We start from the raw sequence: 21,439 nt of genomic DNA on the forward strand, positions 1-21,439 counted from the left end.
CCTCGGAGTGAAATGGAAATAAATCAAAAAGTGGGACATTTACTTTGAGATTTGTTCCGCTCTGATGGGAGGTGGGCACCAGAGCGGGAGACGAAATCAGTGGCGGTAACGCCCTCTCGGCTTGTCCGCTTCCACCATTGGTTGTAACCAGTGATTGACATTCCTGCGCACTAATGGGAATAGTGCAGCGCCTGAAGCAGTGAGGGAGGGGGTGGTCACGTGATTAGTAGCTCAGCCGTTAAACAGATAAAGCTCGAACTCACCAGAGCATGGGTGACGCGAGACACCACACACGTGACGGCAGATCCCGGTGTGGGAACCCATGTATGACTTCAGGTGTGTTGGTGGGGAGGGTCTGTGTGACATCAGCTGTGGGGGAGCGCTCGCATTTAAAAGCACCTTAATGGACATTTCTGATGATTTCAGTGGGACGTCAACATTAATCACGGGTTTCATCACCAAATCCAGTGTTGTGTGATGTAAAGTCCCCTGTTTTGTGTCCGGCTGTGCCGTGTTGTTGGTGGAGCGGGCAGCGTGGGGTTTGTCTCGACAACACCAGAATTGCCAGTGGGGTCCACACAGTGTATCAGTCAACAGAAAACCTCTCGTCCCTGCAGTCTCTGTCTCCTGGTAAACTGAACACCCTGACAGTGTGGACCGTAGATACTTGCTCCTCACTGACCCCGTTTTTATTCAGATATTCAGAAGGGCCGTGGGATCAGTTAGTTGTGGTTCCCAAGCTGGGAGGGGGTTTGGGGTGAAGGGGATCGGTCTGTGTGTGGGTAGAGGTTATGGGTGGACTGTGGGTGTGGGACTGTAGTCGGGGGAGGGGGTGTGGGGTTGCTATTGTGAGAAAGTGGGATGATCGGACATTCCGTGACCCGGGTCAAATAAAATTGTAAACGGGGAGGATCTGCTCGGATGTATCGGACGCTCGGGTATCCTTTCAGGAAGCAACAATTCTATCTCCAAGTGAATTACTGATTAATCTTGCTGCTGTTAACATTGTGTTTGTCACAAAGCCCCAGAGTCTGGGAGGAGCCGTCACCATCATGGGTTGTGAGTGCAGATTGGGAAGTGGGGTATGGGGTGTCAGTGACCTCTGTATCAGAGAACCACACGGGTTTGTGCATCCTCTTTTGAGATATAAATGTCCACACAGTGGATTTGGATCAGATGGCATATCTGGAGTTTGCAAAGGAGAAGGGAATGGGGAATGGGCTGAGGAGAGAGAGTTTTAACCAGCAAACCATCATCCGGGGTGGAGGGGTATGGGAGCTGCCTGGTAGATCATTTTAATTGTATTTTATATAATCTCACAGATGGTGACTGACAGAGAGGCTTGGTGAGGGAGGATACCCAGAGGTGAGCAGGTCAGACACGCTATCAGGAGAGTGACAGTGATGTGATTTCCTGTGTCACGGGTACAGACAGTCGTCTCCAGTGAGGAGTTTGTGTGGAGATGCTGCTTCCCTGGAGGTGGAGGAAAGAGGACACACCAACAGGTGGAACCAGCTGTGGGAAGACATGGTTTGTTCGGCCTTATGATGAGCTGAATGTACCAGAACCTTCAGACTGAATCAGAAAGCCATTCTGAGGGTATTTGAAATGTCAGAAGCAGGGGAGATGTGACCACATGTGCAGAGGGCAGGGGTTGTGTCTCCATCAGACCTTCAGTGAGATGGTTCAAGTTACAATGTGCAGGGATGAAAGCACAGTGTTTGGGGCCGGATTTAATCACTGATTCTGACACAGTGAGAGGGTTAGTTTTGCTGTAAGGAAGCAGCATTAATGGAAAAAGACACAGGAACTTCATCGATTGCCAGTTGTTTAGCAGAAGTGACCAATTTGAATGCCACCTTGACAGAAACAGATATTGACAGTGGTGTTAGAGGTGTGCAGTCTGGTTTATTTCAGGTTGGAGAGGGGTGTGGCGTTTTGAAATCAATGCCTTGTGGTGCCACCATCGTTAATTTAGCATGTCCGGAGTGGTGGGTCACACAGCACGGGAACAGACCTATACCTGTTCTGACCATCCACTCACGGTCTACACTGGTCCCACTTATCAGCACTTGGTTCACAGCTGACTGTATCTCGGCAGTTTCAATGCTCACCGACTTCGTAAATGTTCTGAAGGGACCCGTTTCCTCCACCATCTCGGGCAGTGTGTTCCAGATTTCAACTGAAAAATCTCTTCCTCAGATCCCTCTAAACCTCTTCATCCTCTGCTTAAATCTATGCCTTCTAATGTTTGATGCTGTGCCAGGATCAGGGCCTATATGGCCATCAGTGATGAGACAGTCTGTGCAGCTGAAAGGCTTCTCCCCGGTGTGAAATATAGAAAATAGGTGCAATAAAATAGTTTTAAAATAAAATACATCCACTTTTACTTTTAAAATAGTTCTCACAAGAACCCGCTGGTGTGCCATTAGGGTGGATGACTGAGTGAATCCCTTCCCACAGTCTCAGCAGGCGAATGGCCTCTCTCCAGTGTGAACTCGCTGATGTACCTTCAGTTTAGATGAACAAGTGAATCCCTTCCCACAGTCCGAACAGCTGAATGGCCTCTCTCCAGTGTGAACTCGCTGATGCAGCTTCAGGTGAGATGACTGAGTGAATCTCTTCCCACACACTGAGCAGGTGAACGGCCTTTCCCCAGTGTGAACTCGCTGATGTACCTTCAGTGTTGATGAACAAGTAAATCCTTTCCCACAGGCTGAGCAGGTGAACGGCCGCTCCCCAGTGTGGACTGACTGGTGTACCAGCAGTTCGTATGACTGAGTGAATCCCTTCCCACAGTCTGAGCAGGTGAACGGCCTCTCCCCTGTGTGAACTCGCTGATGTAGCTTCAGGTGAGATGACTGACTGAATCCCTTCCCACAGACTGAGCAGGTGAACGGCCTCTCCCCAGTGTGAACTCGCTGATGTACCTTCAACGTAGATGAGCAAGTGAATCCCTTCCCACAGTCTGAGCAGGTGAATGGCCGCTCCCCGGTGTGAATTCGCTGGTGAGCCATTAGGTCAGATGACCGAGTGAATCCCTTCCCACAGACTGAGCAGGTGAATGGCCTCTCCCCAGTGTGAACTCGCTGATGTACCTTCAGTGCAGATGAACAAGTGAATCCCTTCCCACAGTCCGAGCAGGTGAACGGCCTCTCCCCAGTGTGAACTCGCTGATGTAACTTCAGTGCAGATGAACAAGTGAATCCCTTCCCACAGACTGAGCAGGTGAATGGCCGCTCCCCGGTGTGAAGTGACTGGTGTGTCAGTAGGTGGGATGAGCGAGTGAATCCCTTCCCACAGTCCGAGCAGGTGAACGGCCTCTCCCCAGTGTGAACTCGCTGATGTACCTTTAGTTTAGATGAGCAAGTGAATCCCTTCCCACAGTCCAAGCAGGTGAATGGCTGCTCCCTGCTGTGAACTGACTGGTGTACCAGCAGTTCGGATGACTGAGTGAATCCCTTCCCACAGTCTGAGCAGGTGAATGGCCTCTCTCCAGTGTGAACTCTCTGATGTAGCTTCAGGTGAGATGACCTAGCGAATCCCTTCCCACAGTCTGAGCAGGTGAACGGCCTCTCTCCAGTGTGAATTCGCTGATGTATCTTCAGTTGGGATGATGAATTGAATCCTTTCCCACAGTCTGCACAGGTGAACGGCCTCTCTCCAGTGTGAACTCGCTGATGTACCTTCAGTTTAGATGAGCAAGTGAATCCTTTTCCACAGTCTGCGCAGTTGAACGGCCTCTCCCGAGCGTGTACTAACTGGTGTACCAGCAGTTCGGATGACCGAGTGAATCCCTTCCCACAGACTGAGCAGATGAACGGCCTCTCTCCAGTGTGAACTCGCTGATGTAGCTTCAGGTGAGATGACTGACTGAATCCCTTCCCACAGTCTGAGCAGGTGAATGGCTTCTCCCCAGTGTGAACTCGCTGATGTACCTTCAGATTAGATGAGCAAGTGAATCGCTTCCCACAGACTGAGCAGGTGAACGGCTTCTCCCCAGTGTGAACTCGCTGGTGTACCAGCAGTTCGGATGACTGAGTGAATCCCTTCCCACAGTCCGAGCAGGTAAATGGCCGCTCCCCGGTGTGAACTCGCTGGTGAGCCATTAGGTCAGATGACCGACTGAATCCTTCCCCACAAATTCAGCAGATGACCAGCCTCTGTCCAGTGTGAACTGACTGGTGTGTCCACAGGTGGGAAGACCGACTGAATCCCTTCTCAAACACAGAAAGGGTGAATGGCCTTGTCCAAGTGTGAACTTGCTGATGTACCTTCAGTTGAAATGACCGACTAAATCCATTCCCACTGTCTGAGCAGATGAACAGGTTGCCCCCATGTAAAATTATGGACGTGCCAGTTGGTCAGGTGATCGAGTGAATCCCTCCCCACAGTCTGAGCAGGAAGGATGATCAAGTGAATCCCTTGCTCCACTCCGTAAATATCTGGACAGAGACAGCAAATCTGGTGAGTTGTGTTCGAGATTCCTGTAGACAAATTCCTTGTCATTTTTAACCTGCAAAAAGATTTACAAAATCCATCAATGGGTAACGGACAACATTTCAGATGAGATCACTTGAGTTGTCAAGGTGTGATCTGACATCACACTGTTACAGTGAAGTTCAAACCAAGTTGGAGAGAGAAATCATCTTCTAACTGGGCACAATGCTGGAATCTGGAATGACCATCAAACTCTCTGAGGCTCTTCCTGTCTCTATAAGAATGGGGCATTTCTGTGACCTGGCTCAGCTTGACTCTCTCCATTGGTATTATTCCCTGTTCCCACTGAGCTGCATGGGTTCCTGGCCCACAGTAACTGAAACACTCACACACAAATAGCCAGCAGTGCATTCCACACACTCACCACTCTCTGTGTAAAAAAAACTTAACCCCGACATCCCCTCTGTATCTATTTCGAAGCACCTTAAAACTATGCCCCCTTGTGTTAGCCATTTCGTCCCTGGGAAAAATCTCTGGCTATCCACACAATCAATGCCCCTCATCATCTTATACACCTAAAAATGGCTCGAAACATAAACAAGGAAATTATACATTGCTTTGAGGATTTGTTAAGTATACAAAATTATGAGGGTAAATGCAAGCAGTTTTTCCACTGAGTTTGGGTGGGATGACAACCAGACATCATGGAAGGTGAAAATTTAACAGGAACATGTGGAAAAACTCTTTACTGAAATGATCGTGAGAACGTGGAATGAGACGTCAGCACAAGTGGTGCATGTGAGCTCGGTTTCACCATTTAAAAGAAGTTTGGAAGGGAGCCTGGATGGTCGGGGTATGGAGGGCAATGGTCCTGGTGCAGGTAGTTGCATTAGACAGCTTAAATGACTTTTCAGCATTGACTAGATGGGCCAAATAGCCTGCTTCCATACAAAACTTCTCCATGTTTCTATGACAGAGAAGCTGGCCAAACCTTTTTGGAAGGGAAAGGTAGGAGTGACAACAGAGCAGCAATGGCTGGAGTTTCTGGGAGCAATTCGGGAGCTGAGTGACCGATACATCCCAAAGAAGTGGAAGCACTGGAAAGACAGGAGGACACAACCGTGGCTGAAATGAGAAGCCAAAGAGAGGACAAACAAAAGAGCAAAAACTATTGGGAAGCTTTTTAAAACCAACAAAAGACAACACAAATCAGATGAGATCAGGGGTGGAATTATGATACTGTAGTCATTAACGAGTCTTGATAGCACCCAACAGCCCGAGACTTTTAGAGGAGCAAACTGTCCAGGGCCTCAATATCTCTTGAGAACCAAGGTTCCCTGCACCAGTTACCTTTCAACTTTTATTTTAGCAGGCACATACAAACCCTACACCTTCAAACATTCACTTCTGAAGACCTCCTACTTACCAAGTACTCCGCTTGTCAGATCTTTTGTGATACCATTAAAATTGACCTTTCTCAAAGTTAGAATCTCAATCCGTGATCCAGACCTCTCCTTTTCCATATTTATTTGGAATCTCATGTCATTACGATCACTAGATACAAAGAGTTCCCATACAGCCCTGGATCATTTCCTAATAACTAATTGCACACTTCTAAGTTGGGAATTCTACGTCCTGATTAAGGGCACATTTGACAAACTCTACCCCATCTAGTCCTTTTACAGAATGGGAGTCCCAGCCAGTATATGGAAAGTTAAAATCACTTGCTAAATAAATCTTTGTTTCTTGGTCTTGTCTGCAATCTCTTTACAAATTTGTTCCTCTAAATCTCACTGCTGGGTGCAACCAAATTCCAGTAACGGCGAGAATATCATAATTCCATGCTCTGAGCTCATCTGGCTTTCCTACGATGCTTCTTGCATTGTGATATTGTGGCGACACATTTCCTAGCGTATCCGAACCGACTCACAATTAGATAGCCTACGGGGGTTTGCGAGCACAGAGCTTTGGAGCCTCTGCGCCGTGGGGGGCCGGTTGACAGAGGCTTAAAAGTGAGGCTGAAGTTTTCTAAAAAAGTTTTTTCCTTCGACTGCAGTTACCGACTCCGTGTCGTAATTTTAGCGCTGCGTGTAGCACACCGCTACAATTGGTGACCCCGACGGTCCAAACGATTTTTGGACCAGAAATGACCGACGCCACCTCTGTTCATGCGGTTTCGTTGAAACTGCCGGGTTTCTGGACACAGCGCCCGGACCTATGGTTCCAGCAAGCCGAAGCCCAATTCCACGTTCGCCAGATCACCTCAGAAGACACCCGCTACTACTACGTGGTGAGCTCCCTCGACCAGGACACAGCGGCCCAGGTCGCGGAGTTCGTACAGTCGCCCCCGGCAGACGGCAAGTACACGGAATTCAAAGCCCTGCTCCTCAGGACTTTCGGACTCTCACGGCGCGAGCGGGCTGCCCGTTTACTGCACTTGGATGGCTTGGGCGACAGACCTCCATCGGCTTTAATGAATGAGATGTTGTCTCTGGCCGACAGACACACACCCTGCCTCATGTTTGAGCAGGCATTCCTGGAGCAGCTGCCCAAGGACATACGCCTGCTGCTGTCCGACGCGGATTTCAGTGACCCCCAGAAGGTGGCAGCCCGGGCGGACGTGCTGTGGAACGCCAAAAAGGTGAGCGGGGCGTCCATCGCACGGATCTCCCAGCCCCGCTCCCGGCAGCAAACCAGTCCAGGCCCGGCCGCAGAGCCCGCCAACCCCCGGCCCAATGAACACTGGTGCTTCTACCACCAGCGATGGGGCGCAGAAGCCCGCCGTTGTCGCCCGCCCTGCGAGTTCCCGGGAAACGTCAGGCCAGCCGTCGCTGATGGCTACGGCGGCTGGCCATTGGGATAGCCTCCTGTATGTGTGGGATAGAAGGTCGGGACGCCGGTTTTTGGTCGATACTGGGGCTGAGATCAGCGTTTTACCTCCGACGAGTTACGACACCCGCAGCAGAGCACCGGGTCCCCCCCTGAGGGCCGTGAATGGCAGCACCGTAAGGACCTATGGCACCCGCCAGGTGCAGCTACTGTTCGGCTCCAGCCAGTTCACGTGGGACTTCACACTGGCCGCCGTAGCCCAACCGCTTCTGGATGCGGATTTTTTGCGGGCTCACAGCCTGCTGGTCGACCTGCCCAGGAAGAGACCGGTACACGCAGAGACCTTTCAGACGTTCTCCCTGGGTGCAGCCCAGTTGCCGGCCCCTCACCTCGGCTCCATCACGCTGTCCGACAACGACTTCACCAGGGTCCTGGCGGAGTTCCCATCGGTTCTGGCACGTGCACGAGGAATAAAGGGGAAGACCGGAGAATAAAAACCTGTAGAAGATGTGGTGTGGCTAATGAGACACTGGCACACATATCTGGAAGGTGTGGAGCGGTTAAGAGGAGTCGGATAAAGAGACATAATAAGGTGATGGACAAGTTGAAAGAAAAAGTTTGCAGGAGCGGATGGCAGGCTTTTGTGGAACCTCATATTCGGACAGAAGACGGATCATTATCGAAGCCAGACCTGATCTTTGTGAAGGGAGGAAGGGCGGCAGTGGTGGACGTTAGTATCCAGTATGAGGATAACCACAACGCTCTAGAAAGAGGATGGAGGGAGAAAGCGATCAAATACAGACACCTGATGCGTCAGATCAAAGACCTAACAGGCGCAGGGTCTGTGGAATACTTCGGATTTGTGGTCGGAGCGAGGGGTCTCTGGACAAAAAAGAATGACGAACTGTTGCAGTTCATCGGAGGCAGGGGATTCAAGACGTTTGCAAGGAACATTTGCAGCCTAACGATCAGGCTGACGATTGACGTCTTGCAGACGTTCATGGACGGCTAGCTGGTGAAAGGTAACAGTCAGGTGAGCAAATAAGGTTGACGATGACTGCTTACCATTAACGGAGTGCCACAGCTTCCTGGCTTATTCGATATATCCGGGTATGTCCAGAGAAGTTAGGCACAAAGATTAAAATTCACGACAAAAGTACATTCCCGTGTTCATAGTCACGATGAATGTCAATGGTCTAAACAAAGCTCACGTTCTCGTTTTCCCTATTTATTATTATATTTAAAAAAAAGAAAAAAAATAAAAATAAATATTATATATATAAAAAAACCCCCTAACCCTTAATACTAACCCAATTCTGCTTCACATCCCCGTTGTCACTATTCTGCCGACTAAATTAAGATCGCAAGCAAATTTGTTCCTCTAAATCTCACTGCTGGGTGCAACCAAATCCCAGTAACGGCGAGAATATCATAATTCCATGCTCTGAGCTCATCTGGCTTTCCTACGATGCTTCTTGCATTGTGATATACACAGCACAGCACATTTGTCGCACCATGCTCAACTTTTTGATTGCTGACTTTGTCTGCGGTCTGATCAACATCTGTCTGGTGTCAAGGAAACAAACTCCCTCATTGTCACAAAAACAAAGGAGCTGGCTGTGGACTACAGGAGGAATGGAAACAGGCTAACCCCTATTAAATCAACGGATCTGCTGTTGAGTGAACAGCTTTACATTCCTTGGCATAAACATCACCGAGGATCTCACATGGTCTGTACATACCAGCTCTGTGGTGAAAAAGGCACATTTTCACCTCAGACGGTTGAAGAAGTTTGGTATGCGTTCCCAAATCCTAAGAACTTTCTACAGGGGTACAATTGAGAGCATCCTGATAGGCTGCATGATTGCCTGGTATGGGAAATGTACTTCCCTCAATCGCAGGACCCTGCAGAGGGTGATGTGGAGAGCCCAGCGCATCTGTAGTTATGAACTTCACATGATTAAGGACATTTACAAAGACAGGTGTGTAAAAAGAGCCCAAAGAATCATTGGGGACCCGAGTCACCCCAACCACAAATTGTTCCAGCTGCTACCATCTGGGAAACAGTACTGCAGCATAAAAGCCAGGACCAACAGGATCCGGGACAGCTTCTTCCACCAGGCCATCAGACTGATTAATTCATGTTGATACAATTGTATTTCTATGTTATATTGACTGCATGCTATTTATTATGAATTACTATAAATTGAACATTGCACATTTAGATGGAGACATAATATAAAGATTGATGGAATAAGGATATATGTAATAAACTCAATTCAATTCACCTCCTCCATCATTTTTTCTAGCATTCTGTCTCCCATCCCTCCTGCAACTTTAGATTAACCTCCCCCTCCCCACTAAGCCTTACCACTGGTCCCCTCTTGTTCTGTTCCCCTAACTAATGAATCCCCTATCATCCCTTTGACTTTCCTCTGCCAGGTAATCCCCCCCAACAGTTTCTAAAGTGGTCCACCTGCTGTTGTGTGGGATGGCCCCAAGAGTACTCTGCGATGGCTGTTTAACCTCATTCACCTTCCTGATTGTCACCCAGTTTCCTGTGTCCTGCACCTTGGGTGTAACTCACCTCTCTTCATGTCATATCTATCACCCCCTCCAACTCCCAGATGATCTGGAATTCATCCATTTCCAGCTCCAACTCCTTAAAGTGCAGGGTTACAAGCTGCAGCTGGATGCACACTGGAGGTCTCCCCACCAATGTCCCCGCTAATTTGTAATGACCAGTGTGCACAAAAACCTTCTGCTGTGCTGTTTGTTTTGCCCAGTGACAACAACATACAGAGAGGTATTCATTTCAACAATATTGTCAAGAAGAACTTTGATCTCCACTCTATCTGACTGAGTTCATCTGCACTCTCACACAATCTATGTAGCAGGTAATGAAGGATTTTCTCATCAGAGCTTTTGCACACAATTAATATGTGATTTGCTTGCTAAAGGATGCTTTAGAAAGTCAGATTTCCAAATATCACTCCATTTCTTCCCACTTGCAAATTCTCCAGAAATTTTTGCATTGCCACAATACACAGGTAACACCAGTTTCTGTATTGTACATAAATATTTCCCCTGAACCCTCCCCCAGTGACTGACAGTGGCGAACTCAGTGATGACAATGCCAATGAATATGAAGGGAAGGACAGTAGTCTGTCTCATTGGAGTCTGGCACATTTGTGATGTGAAAGCTTCTTGTTGCCCAGGGCAAAGGTGTTTCATATCATTATGTACCCAGAGAGAATGGGTTAAAACATGTTCTCACAGGTAGAAAAGTTCAGAACAAGAGAGGGTGGAACAAGCAACACACACAAAATGCTGGCGAACTCAGCAGGCCAGGCAGCATCTATGGAAAAGAGTACTAATGCTGAGTTCCTCCAGCAATTTGTGTGTGTTGCTTGGATTTCCAGCATCTGCAGATTTTCTCTTGTTTGTGATGGGAGGTAGAACAAAGGTGATTTTGTCACAGGTGATGTAAAAGATTTTGTCCCCTTTTCCCGAGTTCCTAATCCTTGCATTTAGACAGCTGGAGCTCAGCTCTGTCTGAGAGACCCATCGGTTCCCATTCCCTCAGCAGCCGGAAGCTCCCCGGGGCCCGTGTACGGATCGTGGGGCTGAGAGAGAGGGACGAGAGCAGGACTGTCCCGGGGCTGCGGGTCAGTCATTGTCGGTGTTGAAAACCCTCGCCCGGAGATCCCTTCTTACCTTAATCGATCCTCCCGAGGTCAGGCCTTTTGTGTACTGCGCGCATGCGTGATACTCGCAGAGCCAACAATCCTGACGCCTGCGCATTTCATCGGTGTTTCAGCAATTTCAGAGCCATTAAAAATTTTTGCTAGCACCGGTTACGTATCTACACCTCAGTTTTTTTGTGTGTGTTTTGAAAATTCAGCAGCTATTTTAACGCAGAAAGCGGCTCCCATAAACAATGTACTCAATATCAAAGTGTATCTAATGCCAAAGTACAATCCTCTTACAAATGCAGATATGAAACACAAGAGATGCTGCAGTTGCTGGAAATGTTGACACACACACACACACACACACACACACACACACACACACACACACACACACACACACACACACACACACACACACACACACACACACACACACACACACACACACACACACACACACACACACACAAAATGTTGGAGGAACTGCACTTCAGGCAGCAACTAAGCAGTGGAGTACGTAGTCTAGGGATGCTGAAGGGGCTCGGTCTAAAAGTCTCTTTACTCCTGGCCACATTTGCTGCCTGATCTGTTGATTTACGCCAGTATTTTGCAGAAATTAACCATCTCTTTTTCGATCAACTACCGGTAGTTTTCAAACGTTTCTGAACTTTCAATTGTAGCCACATCCTGCTGATCTGGTAGTTCCTCTGACTCACCCTCATAAACTTGAGGCCCCATCTCTCTCTGGAGCCCCTCAACCCTGACTAAGGCCGGCAACTCTGGTTTCTGACTCTGCTCCATCGAGGATTCACTCGCTAGTCTGCTGTCAGACTTAGAGGTGCATTGTAACAACCCAGCTGTCCGAGTTCTTTGAAATTAGTGAAAATGACACAAAACATTGAAAAGAGCGGGGGAGAAGGAGTTTACCCACCTTAGTCCGGAACCCTGGGGAACGTCAAAACCACAGTGAGATCATCGTCTTATTCAGCCTGGAGAAAATCATGCAGGCGTATAAGACAATGAGAGAAATGGCTAACATGAACAGGCATAGTTTTAAGTGTCAGAGATAAGTTCTTTTACACAGAGTGGTGGGTGTGCAGAATGTACTGCCAGTGACGGTGGTGGAGGTGTATACAATGTGGTATTTTAAGAGATTCTTAGATTGGTACATGGAGCCTAGAAACATAGAGGGCTATGCGGTAGGGTAACATTGGGCAGTTTCTAGAGTAAGTTACATAGTTGGCACAACATTGTGGGCCGAAGGACAGATAATGTGCTCCAGATTTCTATGATTCAATGAAATTCAAGGGAAATCTCTTCTCCGATGGAGTGGTGACTAGTTGCAACCTGACATCCCAGGGAGGGTGAGAGGGGAGCGACAGGGATAAATTTTGATATACTGATGTGGAACAGAAACATGGACAGGAACCAGATGGGCCGAGTGGCCTCTATAGTGTACATATTGAGTGTGGTAGAGACAGTAAGTACCTGAGACACGGGATTTGATCGAGAACTGATTTATCTTTCCCAGATCCACTCTATTAAACACCAGTCTAGTTTAAGGCTAACATCAGCAGAACAGACTCCTCCAGTGCTCAGTGACCAGGGTTCAGTCCTGGGTGCGATGAGCAGCCGCAAGAACTACAGAATCTGACAGTGACAGTCCCTCATGAACCTGCAGCTGCCTTCAGTTACCTTGATGGTTAAACATTTAACACAGAGCTGATTTGAACTTCCTCCCTGATGTGAAGTTGCTGCAGCAGGGATGATTGAGTAAAACTCTTTGCTCACTCCGGACGGAAATGTGGCCGCTATTTATTGTGAACTCACTGGGGAATCACAAGGTGGATTAAGTGAATGAGTCTCTTCACACAGGTGAACGGCCGCTTCCCAGAGCGAAGCTGTTGGTGTATCTGCGATGGCCGACTGAATTCCTTCCAAAATGAGAGCCAGTGAATGACATTACACTGGTATCAGTGTCATGGCAATGTATCCAATCAGATCACGGACATGGACGCGTGCTCGCGCTCTCCTTGCAGCGAGTGGGGTGCTGTCTTCTCCAGCATCTCCGCCTCCACATTCAAGGATCGGCGGTATTCAGGCACTGGTGAAATGACAGATACAGCAGAACTAACGTGCTGTTGTGTTTGTGGTTCCCATACACATATCCTTTGACTTTTCTACCCTGTTAAAAGTTTACAAAGCACGTCAGTGGGTGAAGGACAAAATTTCTTTTTTTTTATATTAGTTTTTTTATACATTTTCTACATCGCTACAGATAAAAAACCCCAGATCAAAATGAAGAACATTAATGCAGTGCAAAAATAAACATACAATAATAATATAATACAAAAAAATATCATTGAGAAAGCACCCAAATTGAAGACATGTAAAATTAGTACCCTCCCCAAGCCCCACAACAAAAAAGAACTCCAGACCAACCACAACACAATATAGAGAATATAAATCAGGACATTCAAACCCCCAAAACTGTAAATACACTTATCAACAGAAGATATCAATGCCTACTACCAAAAAAAAAGGAGCTGAAAGCAAGGGACCGAAAAAAAAACCTTAGTTAAGAGGAAGGTTCTGAAAGTACTCAATAAAAGGTCCCCAGATCTTATGGAACTTTATATCCGAATTAAGAACTGAATAATTAATTTTTTCAAGGTCTAAGCAGGACATAATATCGTTAAGCCATTGAGCATGCATGGGTGGGGCAACATCTCTTCATCTAAGGAGGATTAAACATCTAGCCAGGAGAGAAGCAAAAGATAATATTCGACACTTAGTCGAACTCAGACGTAAATCTGTCTCACCCCAGAAACTGAACAAAGCAATTAAAGGGTTAGGTTCTAGGTGGTGATTCAGAATATAAGATAAAGTTATGAAGACATCTTTCCAAAATTTCTCCAAACTAGGACAAAACCAGTACATATGAATGAGAGAGGCCTCGCCCCTTTTGCATTTATCACAAAGAGGACTAATATTAGGGTAAAATCGAGATAGTTTAGATTTAGACGTATGGGCTCTATGAACAATCTTAAACTGTAAAAGGCAATGGCGAGCACAAAGAGAGGTTGAATTAACTGATTTGAGAATCGAGTCCCATCAGATAAGGAGATATTTAAATCATGCTCCCAAGCCATTCTAATTTTATCCACAGGGGCATGTCGTAAGGATGCTAATTTATCACGAATAAATGATATTAAACCTTTACCCAGTGGATTAATAGAAAGAAATAAATCCATAACATTTTTCTCAGGCATTTCAGGGAAGTTAGGAATTAAAGGATTAATAAAGTGTCTAATTTGGAGATATCTAAAAAAATGAGCATTGGGCTGATTGAACTTCGCAGAGAGCTGTTTAAAAGATGCGAAGCGATTATCAATAAAAAGATCTTCAAAATGTCTAATGCCCTTCCTATACCAATCATGGAATGCTGAATCATACGTAGTAGGTAAAAAAAGGTGATTGTATAAGATAGGGCTGGAAAAGGAAAAACCATAGAAACCATAAAATTTCCTAAACTGAGCCCATATATGCAAAGTGTGTCTAACAAGAGGATTAACAATTAAAGGACAATATTTCAACTCAGATATGTTTAGTCTCCATGGTGCCTTCTGATAAAAACTCTGTCACAGCTCAAAACAATTTGGACGAACAAGACTTCATCTTCTAACTGGCTACAGTTCAAGCATCAGGCAGATTATCAAACTCTCTGCTCCCCTCTCTGTATCAAAATGGATCATTCCTCCCCTTCATCAGTCTGTGACTTGGCTCAGTTTGTCTGTCTCCTTCGCATTCTGAGCATGGCCACACACCCACCAGGATCACATTTTATTTACACGGCTGCGACTGGAGACTTTCTGATTATTATGTCTTTCCTGGTATCTGACGGTGGTAAACTCAGAGTCAGCAATGGTATTGAACCTCGGGAATGGGTTATTAAGCTTTCTCGTTGGAGATCGGTAAACTGCCGGTAGTGTGTGTCTGGATGAGTGGGTCATTTTCAGACTGGAAGGAGGTAGCGTTTGGTTCCCCAGAGATCAGTCCCTGACCACAGTTGTTCACAGTTTAATGTCCCGGTGGAGGCAGCGAGATGTGAGATGTCCCAGTCTGCTGGTGATGCAGAAAGAGTGGAGTTGGGGGAGTGGAGGCTATTCACATGCAATTCCGTAGCTTTGCATTCAGTACATCGTGCACTGTGGGGCTGTAGCGGCGGGTTCCATTGCTGGGATCAGTGCACAGTCACTGTGGGTTCTGCGGGTTTTGTGAATTTAGAATTCTCCATTCTCCAATTTAGACTCTCAAGCAGCAAAGCAAGCCTATTGTTTGTACAGTTAAGTTGTATTTATGGCATTGTGATAACCAGATACTATAGCCCTCCACGACCTCTCTATCCATTTCTTTCAATACTCGACTTCATTCATAAATTTGGCCACAGGACCATCAATACTGTCATCCGTTGAATTGGCATTGGACGTAAAAAGAAACATTGCCAACACAGACCCCCGTGGACCTCCGGGGTAGCAATCTCAGGATTGCTGCCTGCGCCACGTGCTAGCAATGAAAGAATAGCACGATCAGGCATTTTAACATGTGGCTGAGAGACTTGTGTAGGGGGCAGGGCTTCAGATTCCTGGATCACTGGGCCTCTTCTGGGGGAGGTACGACCGGTACCAAAAGGACGGGTACACCTGAACCCAAAGGGGTCCAATATCCCAGCGGGCACATTTAATAAAGCTGTTAGTGAGGGTTTAAACGAATTTGGCAGGGGAAGTGGGAACCGGAGGGGGGTTGGGCTGAGGAAGAAGAAAACAGAAATAAATCAAAGATAGGGTGCAATAGAGATTATAGAAAGAACAGGCAGGAGATGAGGCTCAATAAAAGCCAGTGGCATGAGTTACTGGGCAATGGATGCGTGGAACTATTAAAACTGAAAGCAACAAATACTGGACCGAGTGTTGTACTTGAATGCATGCAGCACAAGGAATAAAATGGATAATCTTGAAATTCAGCTACAGACTGGCAAATATGACACAAAATACTCTGCAGATGCTGGAGTCAAAGCAACATGCACAACATACTGGAGGAACTCAGCAGGTTGGGCAGCATCGTGGGTGCTTAATGTCCAAGGATATACAGTGTATCAGAAAGATAGGTTAGTAGGCAAAGGAAGTGGTGTGGCCCTGTGTACAGGAAATGGTATTAAATCATTTAGAAAGGAATGACATGGATTAGAAGGTGTAGAGTATCTATGGGTTGAATTAAGAAATGGGAAGGGTAAAAGGACCCTGACAATTATAGACAGGCCTCCAAACAGCATCCGGGATGCAGATTGCAAATTTAGCAAGAGATAGAAAAGGTGTGTCAGAAAGGCAATGTCATGATAATCGTTGGGGATTTTTACAAGAAAGTGGTTTGGAAAAACTAGGGTAGTAGTGGATCTCAAGAGAGAGAATTTCTAGAATGTCTAAAAGATGGCCTTTTAGAACAGCTCGTTGTTGAGCCCACTAGGGGATCAGCTGTGCTGGATTGAGTGTTGTGCAATGATCTGGAGATGACAAGAGAACTTAAGGTTCAGGAACCCCTTAGGGAACAGTGATCACTGTATGACTGCGTTCACATTGAAACTGACAGGGAAAATTAAACGTGTTAGTATTTCAGTGGAATAAAGGAAATTACAATGGTAAAGGAGGGGAACTGGCCGAAGTTGACTGGAAAGAGACATTTGCAGGAAGGACACAGAGCAAAAAATGAGAGAAGAGCAAGACAAATCTTTTTCCAAATAAGAAGAAATTTTCAAAGGGAAGAAGGACACTACTGTGGCTGACAAGTGAAGTCAGAGCCGAAGTAAAAGCCAGAGCTAGTGGGAAGGTAGAGGATTGGAGTACTTTAAGAAACTTGCAGAAGAAATCTAGGAAGGTCATTTGGAAGGAAAAGATGAATCATGAGAGGAAGCTGGCGACCTATATGAAAGAATATATTAAAAGCTTTTTAAAGTACATAAACGGTGAAAGAGAGTCAACTGTAGATATAGGACTAATATAAACTAACGCTGGGGATATTGTAATGAGAGATGCAGCGATAGGAGTGGAACTGAATGAGTAATTTGCATCAGTCTTCACAGTGGAAGACATCTACAATATATTGGACATTCAAGAGTGTCAGGGAAGCGAAGTTTGTGCAGTGAAAATTATGACTGAGAAGGTGCTCAGGAAGCTGAGTGGTCTGAGGGTGGATAAATCTCCTGGACCTGATGGAATGCACCCTCAGGTTCTGAAGGAAGTAGCCGGAGAGTTTGCAGAGGTGTTAATGATGATCTTTCAAGAATCGATAAATTCTGGGATTGTTCCAGATGACTGGAAAACTGGAAATGTTGCCCCGCTATTTAAGAAGGGTTGGCGGCAGCAGAAAGGAAACTATAGACATGTTACCCTGACATTAGTGGTTGGGAAGTTGTTGGAATCAATTGTTAGGGATGAGATTATGGAGTACAAGAGACACATGACAACATATGCCAAAGCCAGCATGGATTCCTGAAAGGAAAATCCTGCCTGAGAAACCGACCGCAAATCATGAGGAAATTACGAGCAGGGTACACAAAGGAGACGCAGTAAACGTGGTGTACTTGGATTTTCAGAAGGCCTTTGACAAGGTGCCGCACATGAGTCTGCTTAGCAAGATATGAGCCCATGGAATTACAAGGAAGTTGCTAGCGTGGGTGGAGCATTGGCTGGTCGGCAGAAAACAGAGAGTGGGAATAAAGGGATCCTATTCATGCAGAATCGTTAACTGGATTTTAGTAACAATTTTGATAATGTTCCCCAATTTAGGCCAGGTCAGGGTGGCAGGGAGCATAGACCCAGGGGAACTTGGCTTTGTGGATACCGAAATGACTTGTTCACAGAAGGCAGCGGGTGGTGGTAGAGTGAGCGTATTCTCTCTGGAAGCCGGTACCCAGGAGTGTTCTGAACTGATCTGTTCAGACAACCCTGTTCGTTGTGATCTTTACTTCACTCAGAAGGTGATGTGAATGTGGAACCAGGTTCAATTGCAGCATTGAAGAGAAGTTTGTGTGGGTACATGGATGAGGGAGGTATTGACAGCTATAGTCTGGATGGGTCCAGGCAGAGAATGGCACAGACTAGATGGGCCGAAAGCCCTGTTTCTCTGCTGTAAGAGAATGAATTACATTGTGCATCCTACACAAGTCCATTTCCCAGGAGACTTAAATCATTCCAACAAAATGTTCTAAAAAACTGCGAATACAAGAAACACTCAAAGGATAAAGAATATCTGTGGAGGGGAACAAAGTTAATGCTTCAGCTCCAACACCCTGTGTTGGAATGGCTTCAAACAATTTCTGATCTCCAGCATCTTGAGTGTTTCTTTAATTTCTAGCTGGTTGAAAACAGACGACAGTGAGTGGGAATTTCCAAACTCGGTGAGAATACTGAACCCGAGGTAGATAACCAACGATGCAAACACTGAACAGCTCATTCCAGACACTCACTACCTCTGTGCATTAAGATCACCTCACAGGTCTATTTGATCTCTCTGCTCTTTTCTATCTGTGGCCATTCAGCCCCTCTAACCATCAACAAGATGGTGGCTGCTCTCCCCTCTCAACCACGTTTCTGCCTGATCCTCATTTCCTCGATCCCTTCGGTCTCCACACATCTGCCAACCTCTGTTTTATGTGAGGACGATCACTGAGTCTTCACTGCCCTCTGTGGTGGGGATTTATAGACATTCACCACCCTCGGAGTGGAGACATTTCCCCTCATCTCAGTCCTGGACAGTCCAACCCCTTTTTCAGAGACTGGGATCCCTGGTTCAACCGGTAATGATGTTGTGTGTTTCAATGTGTTCACCTCTCAGTCCTCGATTCTCTAAATGAAAGGGTTATCACATTTGATCTTTCTTCATATGATGACCCACCACTCCAGGATTCAGTTTGGTGAATCTTCATTGCACTCTCTATATCAAATACTCTCTAACCTCTTTGTTAATCTTCTATGGAATTAATTTCCATCTCCTGAAGCCCCATGTTTCCCCAAACACTCACATCCCACTCCTGTCACTATTTCCACCTTCCCACCTCCCCCCTCACCTGGATCCACCTCTCACTCCCCAGCTCTTGCCCCATCCCCACCCCTCACCTCTTTTCTCTGACTATTTCCCGTCCACTCTCAGTCCAGAGGGAGGGTCTCGGCCCAAAATGTTGACGGTTCATTTCCCTCCACCGAGGCTGCTCGACCCACTGAGTTCCTCCAGCAGTTTGTTGTTTGGTCCCGTGACCCGTGTTAGTATGGGGAGCGGGATTTTACACCATATTCCAGCTACAATCTCAACAAAGCCCAAATAATTGTCACTTTGCCCGGACCATTGGCCCCGCTTGCAGGTCAACAATTGGCAGGTGTTTGCGAAACTGAATCCAAATCTGTAAGGACTGTTTAATAGCAGGATAGAGATTTAAATTTGGAATTTTAGAGGGTTGTAAAGATAATGGAGTTCCTAATAATGTTAAATGAAATTGTTTGATAGCTTTTAATTCAAGCTGATTTTTGGCTCTTATCGAGCCAATATAGCCAAAAACATAATTGTCGAATATTCACAGCCCAATAATACAATCTTAAATTAGGAAGTGCAAGTCCACCATCTTTTTTAGATTTTTGTAAATGATACTTATTAATTCTTGATCTTTTATTGTTCCAAATAAAGGACGAAATAATAGAGTCAATTTGATCAAAATTTTTTTTAGTTAAAAAGATAAGTATATTTTGAAAAATATAGAAAAATCTCGGTAAAATCATCATTTTCATGGCATGGATATGACCTATTAAAGAAAGTGTAAATGGGTTCCATCTAGAAATTAATTGTTTCATAGTCCATTAAAGGAACTACATTAGTTTTATAAAGATCTTTATATTTTTTAGTGATTACAATACCTAAATATTTAAAAAAATTAACAATTCTAAATGGAATATCATTATATATAAAAACTGGAGCATTTAATGGAAACAATGCACTTTTATTTAAGTTAAGTTTATATCCTGAAAATTTTCCAAAATCATTCAGTATTTCCAGAAGATTAGGAATAGATTCTTCAGGGTTCGAAATATGAACCAATAAAGCCTGTTTGATCCATAGAGATGATATGAGTTAAAATTGGGAAGCTTATTATTTTTCTCCCCAAAAATATAAAACTGACGTTTCAATTTAAGCAAATATCCTTCAATAGGATAAGTTAATAATAAATTATATTGTGATTGTAATTCCACTCTTCTTTTAAACAAATCAATATTTGGAGAGTTTGCATTGATGTTATCTAAATCTTTAATTTGTTTTGAAATTATATCTAATTCCATTCTTGTCTGTTTCTTCAGCTTAGCTATATACAAAATAATCTGACCATGTAAATAAGCTTTTAATGTATCCCAAATCACTAACTTTGAGACAATTCCTGTATTATTAAAGAGAAAAAACTCTTTTATCTGAGTTTCAATAAACTCAACAAATTCTGAACTTTGTAACAAATATTCTGGAAAATGCCAAAATGGTCTTGTAGAAGCGACATCTTTCAGTTCGAATATTAGGTTTAAAGGAGCGTAATCAGAGAGAACAATTGCAATATATTCACATTTCTGAACATTAATTAGAAGTCGAGGGTCAACTATAAAATAGTCAATCCTCAAATATTTATTATGAACATGTGAAAAAAAAGCAATATTCTCTATCACTAGGAGGCATAATTCTCCAAACTTCAATTAAGCCATTATCAATTAAAAAAGGAATTAATAAATGATGCGGAACGATTAGGGAGTTGATGTTTGGATGATGACTTATCCATTAGGGGATTTAGACAAGTATTAAAATCACCACCCATTAATAACATTTATTCATTTAGATCAGGTAATAGAGCAAAAACAGCTTTAAAAATGAAGGATCATCAACATTTGGTCCATATATATTAACCAAAACCATTTTCCTGTTGTAAATTTTTCCTTTAACAATCAACAATCTACCATTAATGTCAGCTATAATATCCTCCTGGTTAAAAAGAATATTGGAATCAATAAAAATGGAAACAGCTCTAATTTTACTTTGAGAATTTGCATGAAACTGAGGACTCTTCCAAAATTTAAAAAATCGGTTTTTATCACATAACCTGATATGTGTCTCTCATGCAAAGATTATATCAGGTTGGAATCGGTTAATAGCTTTAATTGTTTTCTTGCGCTTAATGGGATGATTCCAACCATGGACATTCCAACTTAAAATGTTTAACTGTTTAAATATTATCATGAGACTTTGTATCTCAACAAAGTAGTTAGACGCATGTCAGGATAAGGTAGTCGAGAATGGTGGAGATAAACAACAGTAATAATAATTTGTGTATGCACCTGAATTCCTAAATGGGGAAAAAAAGTAAGAAAAGAAAAAATGAAGAAACCCACCCAATC

The 21,439-nt window shown here is 44.9% G+C and overlaps 2 protein-coding genes across 2 annotated transcripts in view; one reads left to right on the top strand and one right to left on the bottom strand.

Moving 5' to 3' along the window:
* LOC132401288 (zinc finger protein 214-like) overlaps window positions 1–21,439 on the top strand; it is a 1,156,463-nt gene that overhangs the window by 156,686 nt on the left and 978,338 nt on the right. The window lies entirely within an intron of this gene.
* On the bottom strand, window positions 1,453–11,027 carry LOC132401284 (zinc finger protein 420-like). Its single transcript, XM_059983370.1, has 2 exons — window positions 10,987–11,027; window positions 1,453–4,516 (listed from the first exon to the last, which is right to left on the bottom strand). Exon 2 carries the CDS (start codon window positions 4,107–4,109, stop codon window positions 2,466–2,468), a length of 1,644 nt encoding a protein of 547 aa, XP_059839353.1. The 5' UTR covers window positions 4,110–4,516; window positions 10,987–11,027; the 3' UTR covers window positions 1,453–2,465.

This window comes from Hypanus sabinus, chromosome 10, assembly GCF_030144855.1.
Source record: "Hypanus sabinus isolate sHypSab1 chromosome 10, sHypSab1.hap1, whole genome shotgun sequence".
Taxonomy (NCBI): domain Eukaryota; kingdom Metazoa; phylum Chordata; class Chondrichthyes; order Myliobatiformes; family Dasyatidae; genus Hypanus; species Hypanus sabinus.

Coding starts and splice junctions, on each gene's coding strand:
- LOC132401284 (XM_059983370.1), bottom strand. CDS start 4,109: ATGGCTCACCAGCGAGTTCACACCGGGGAGCGGCCATTTACCTGCTCG.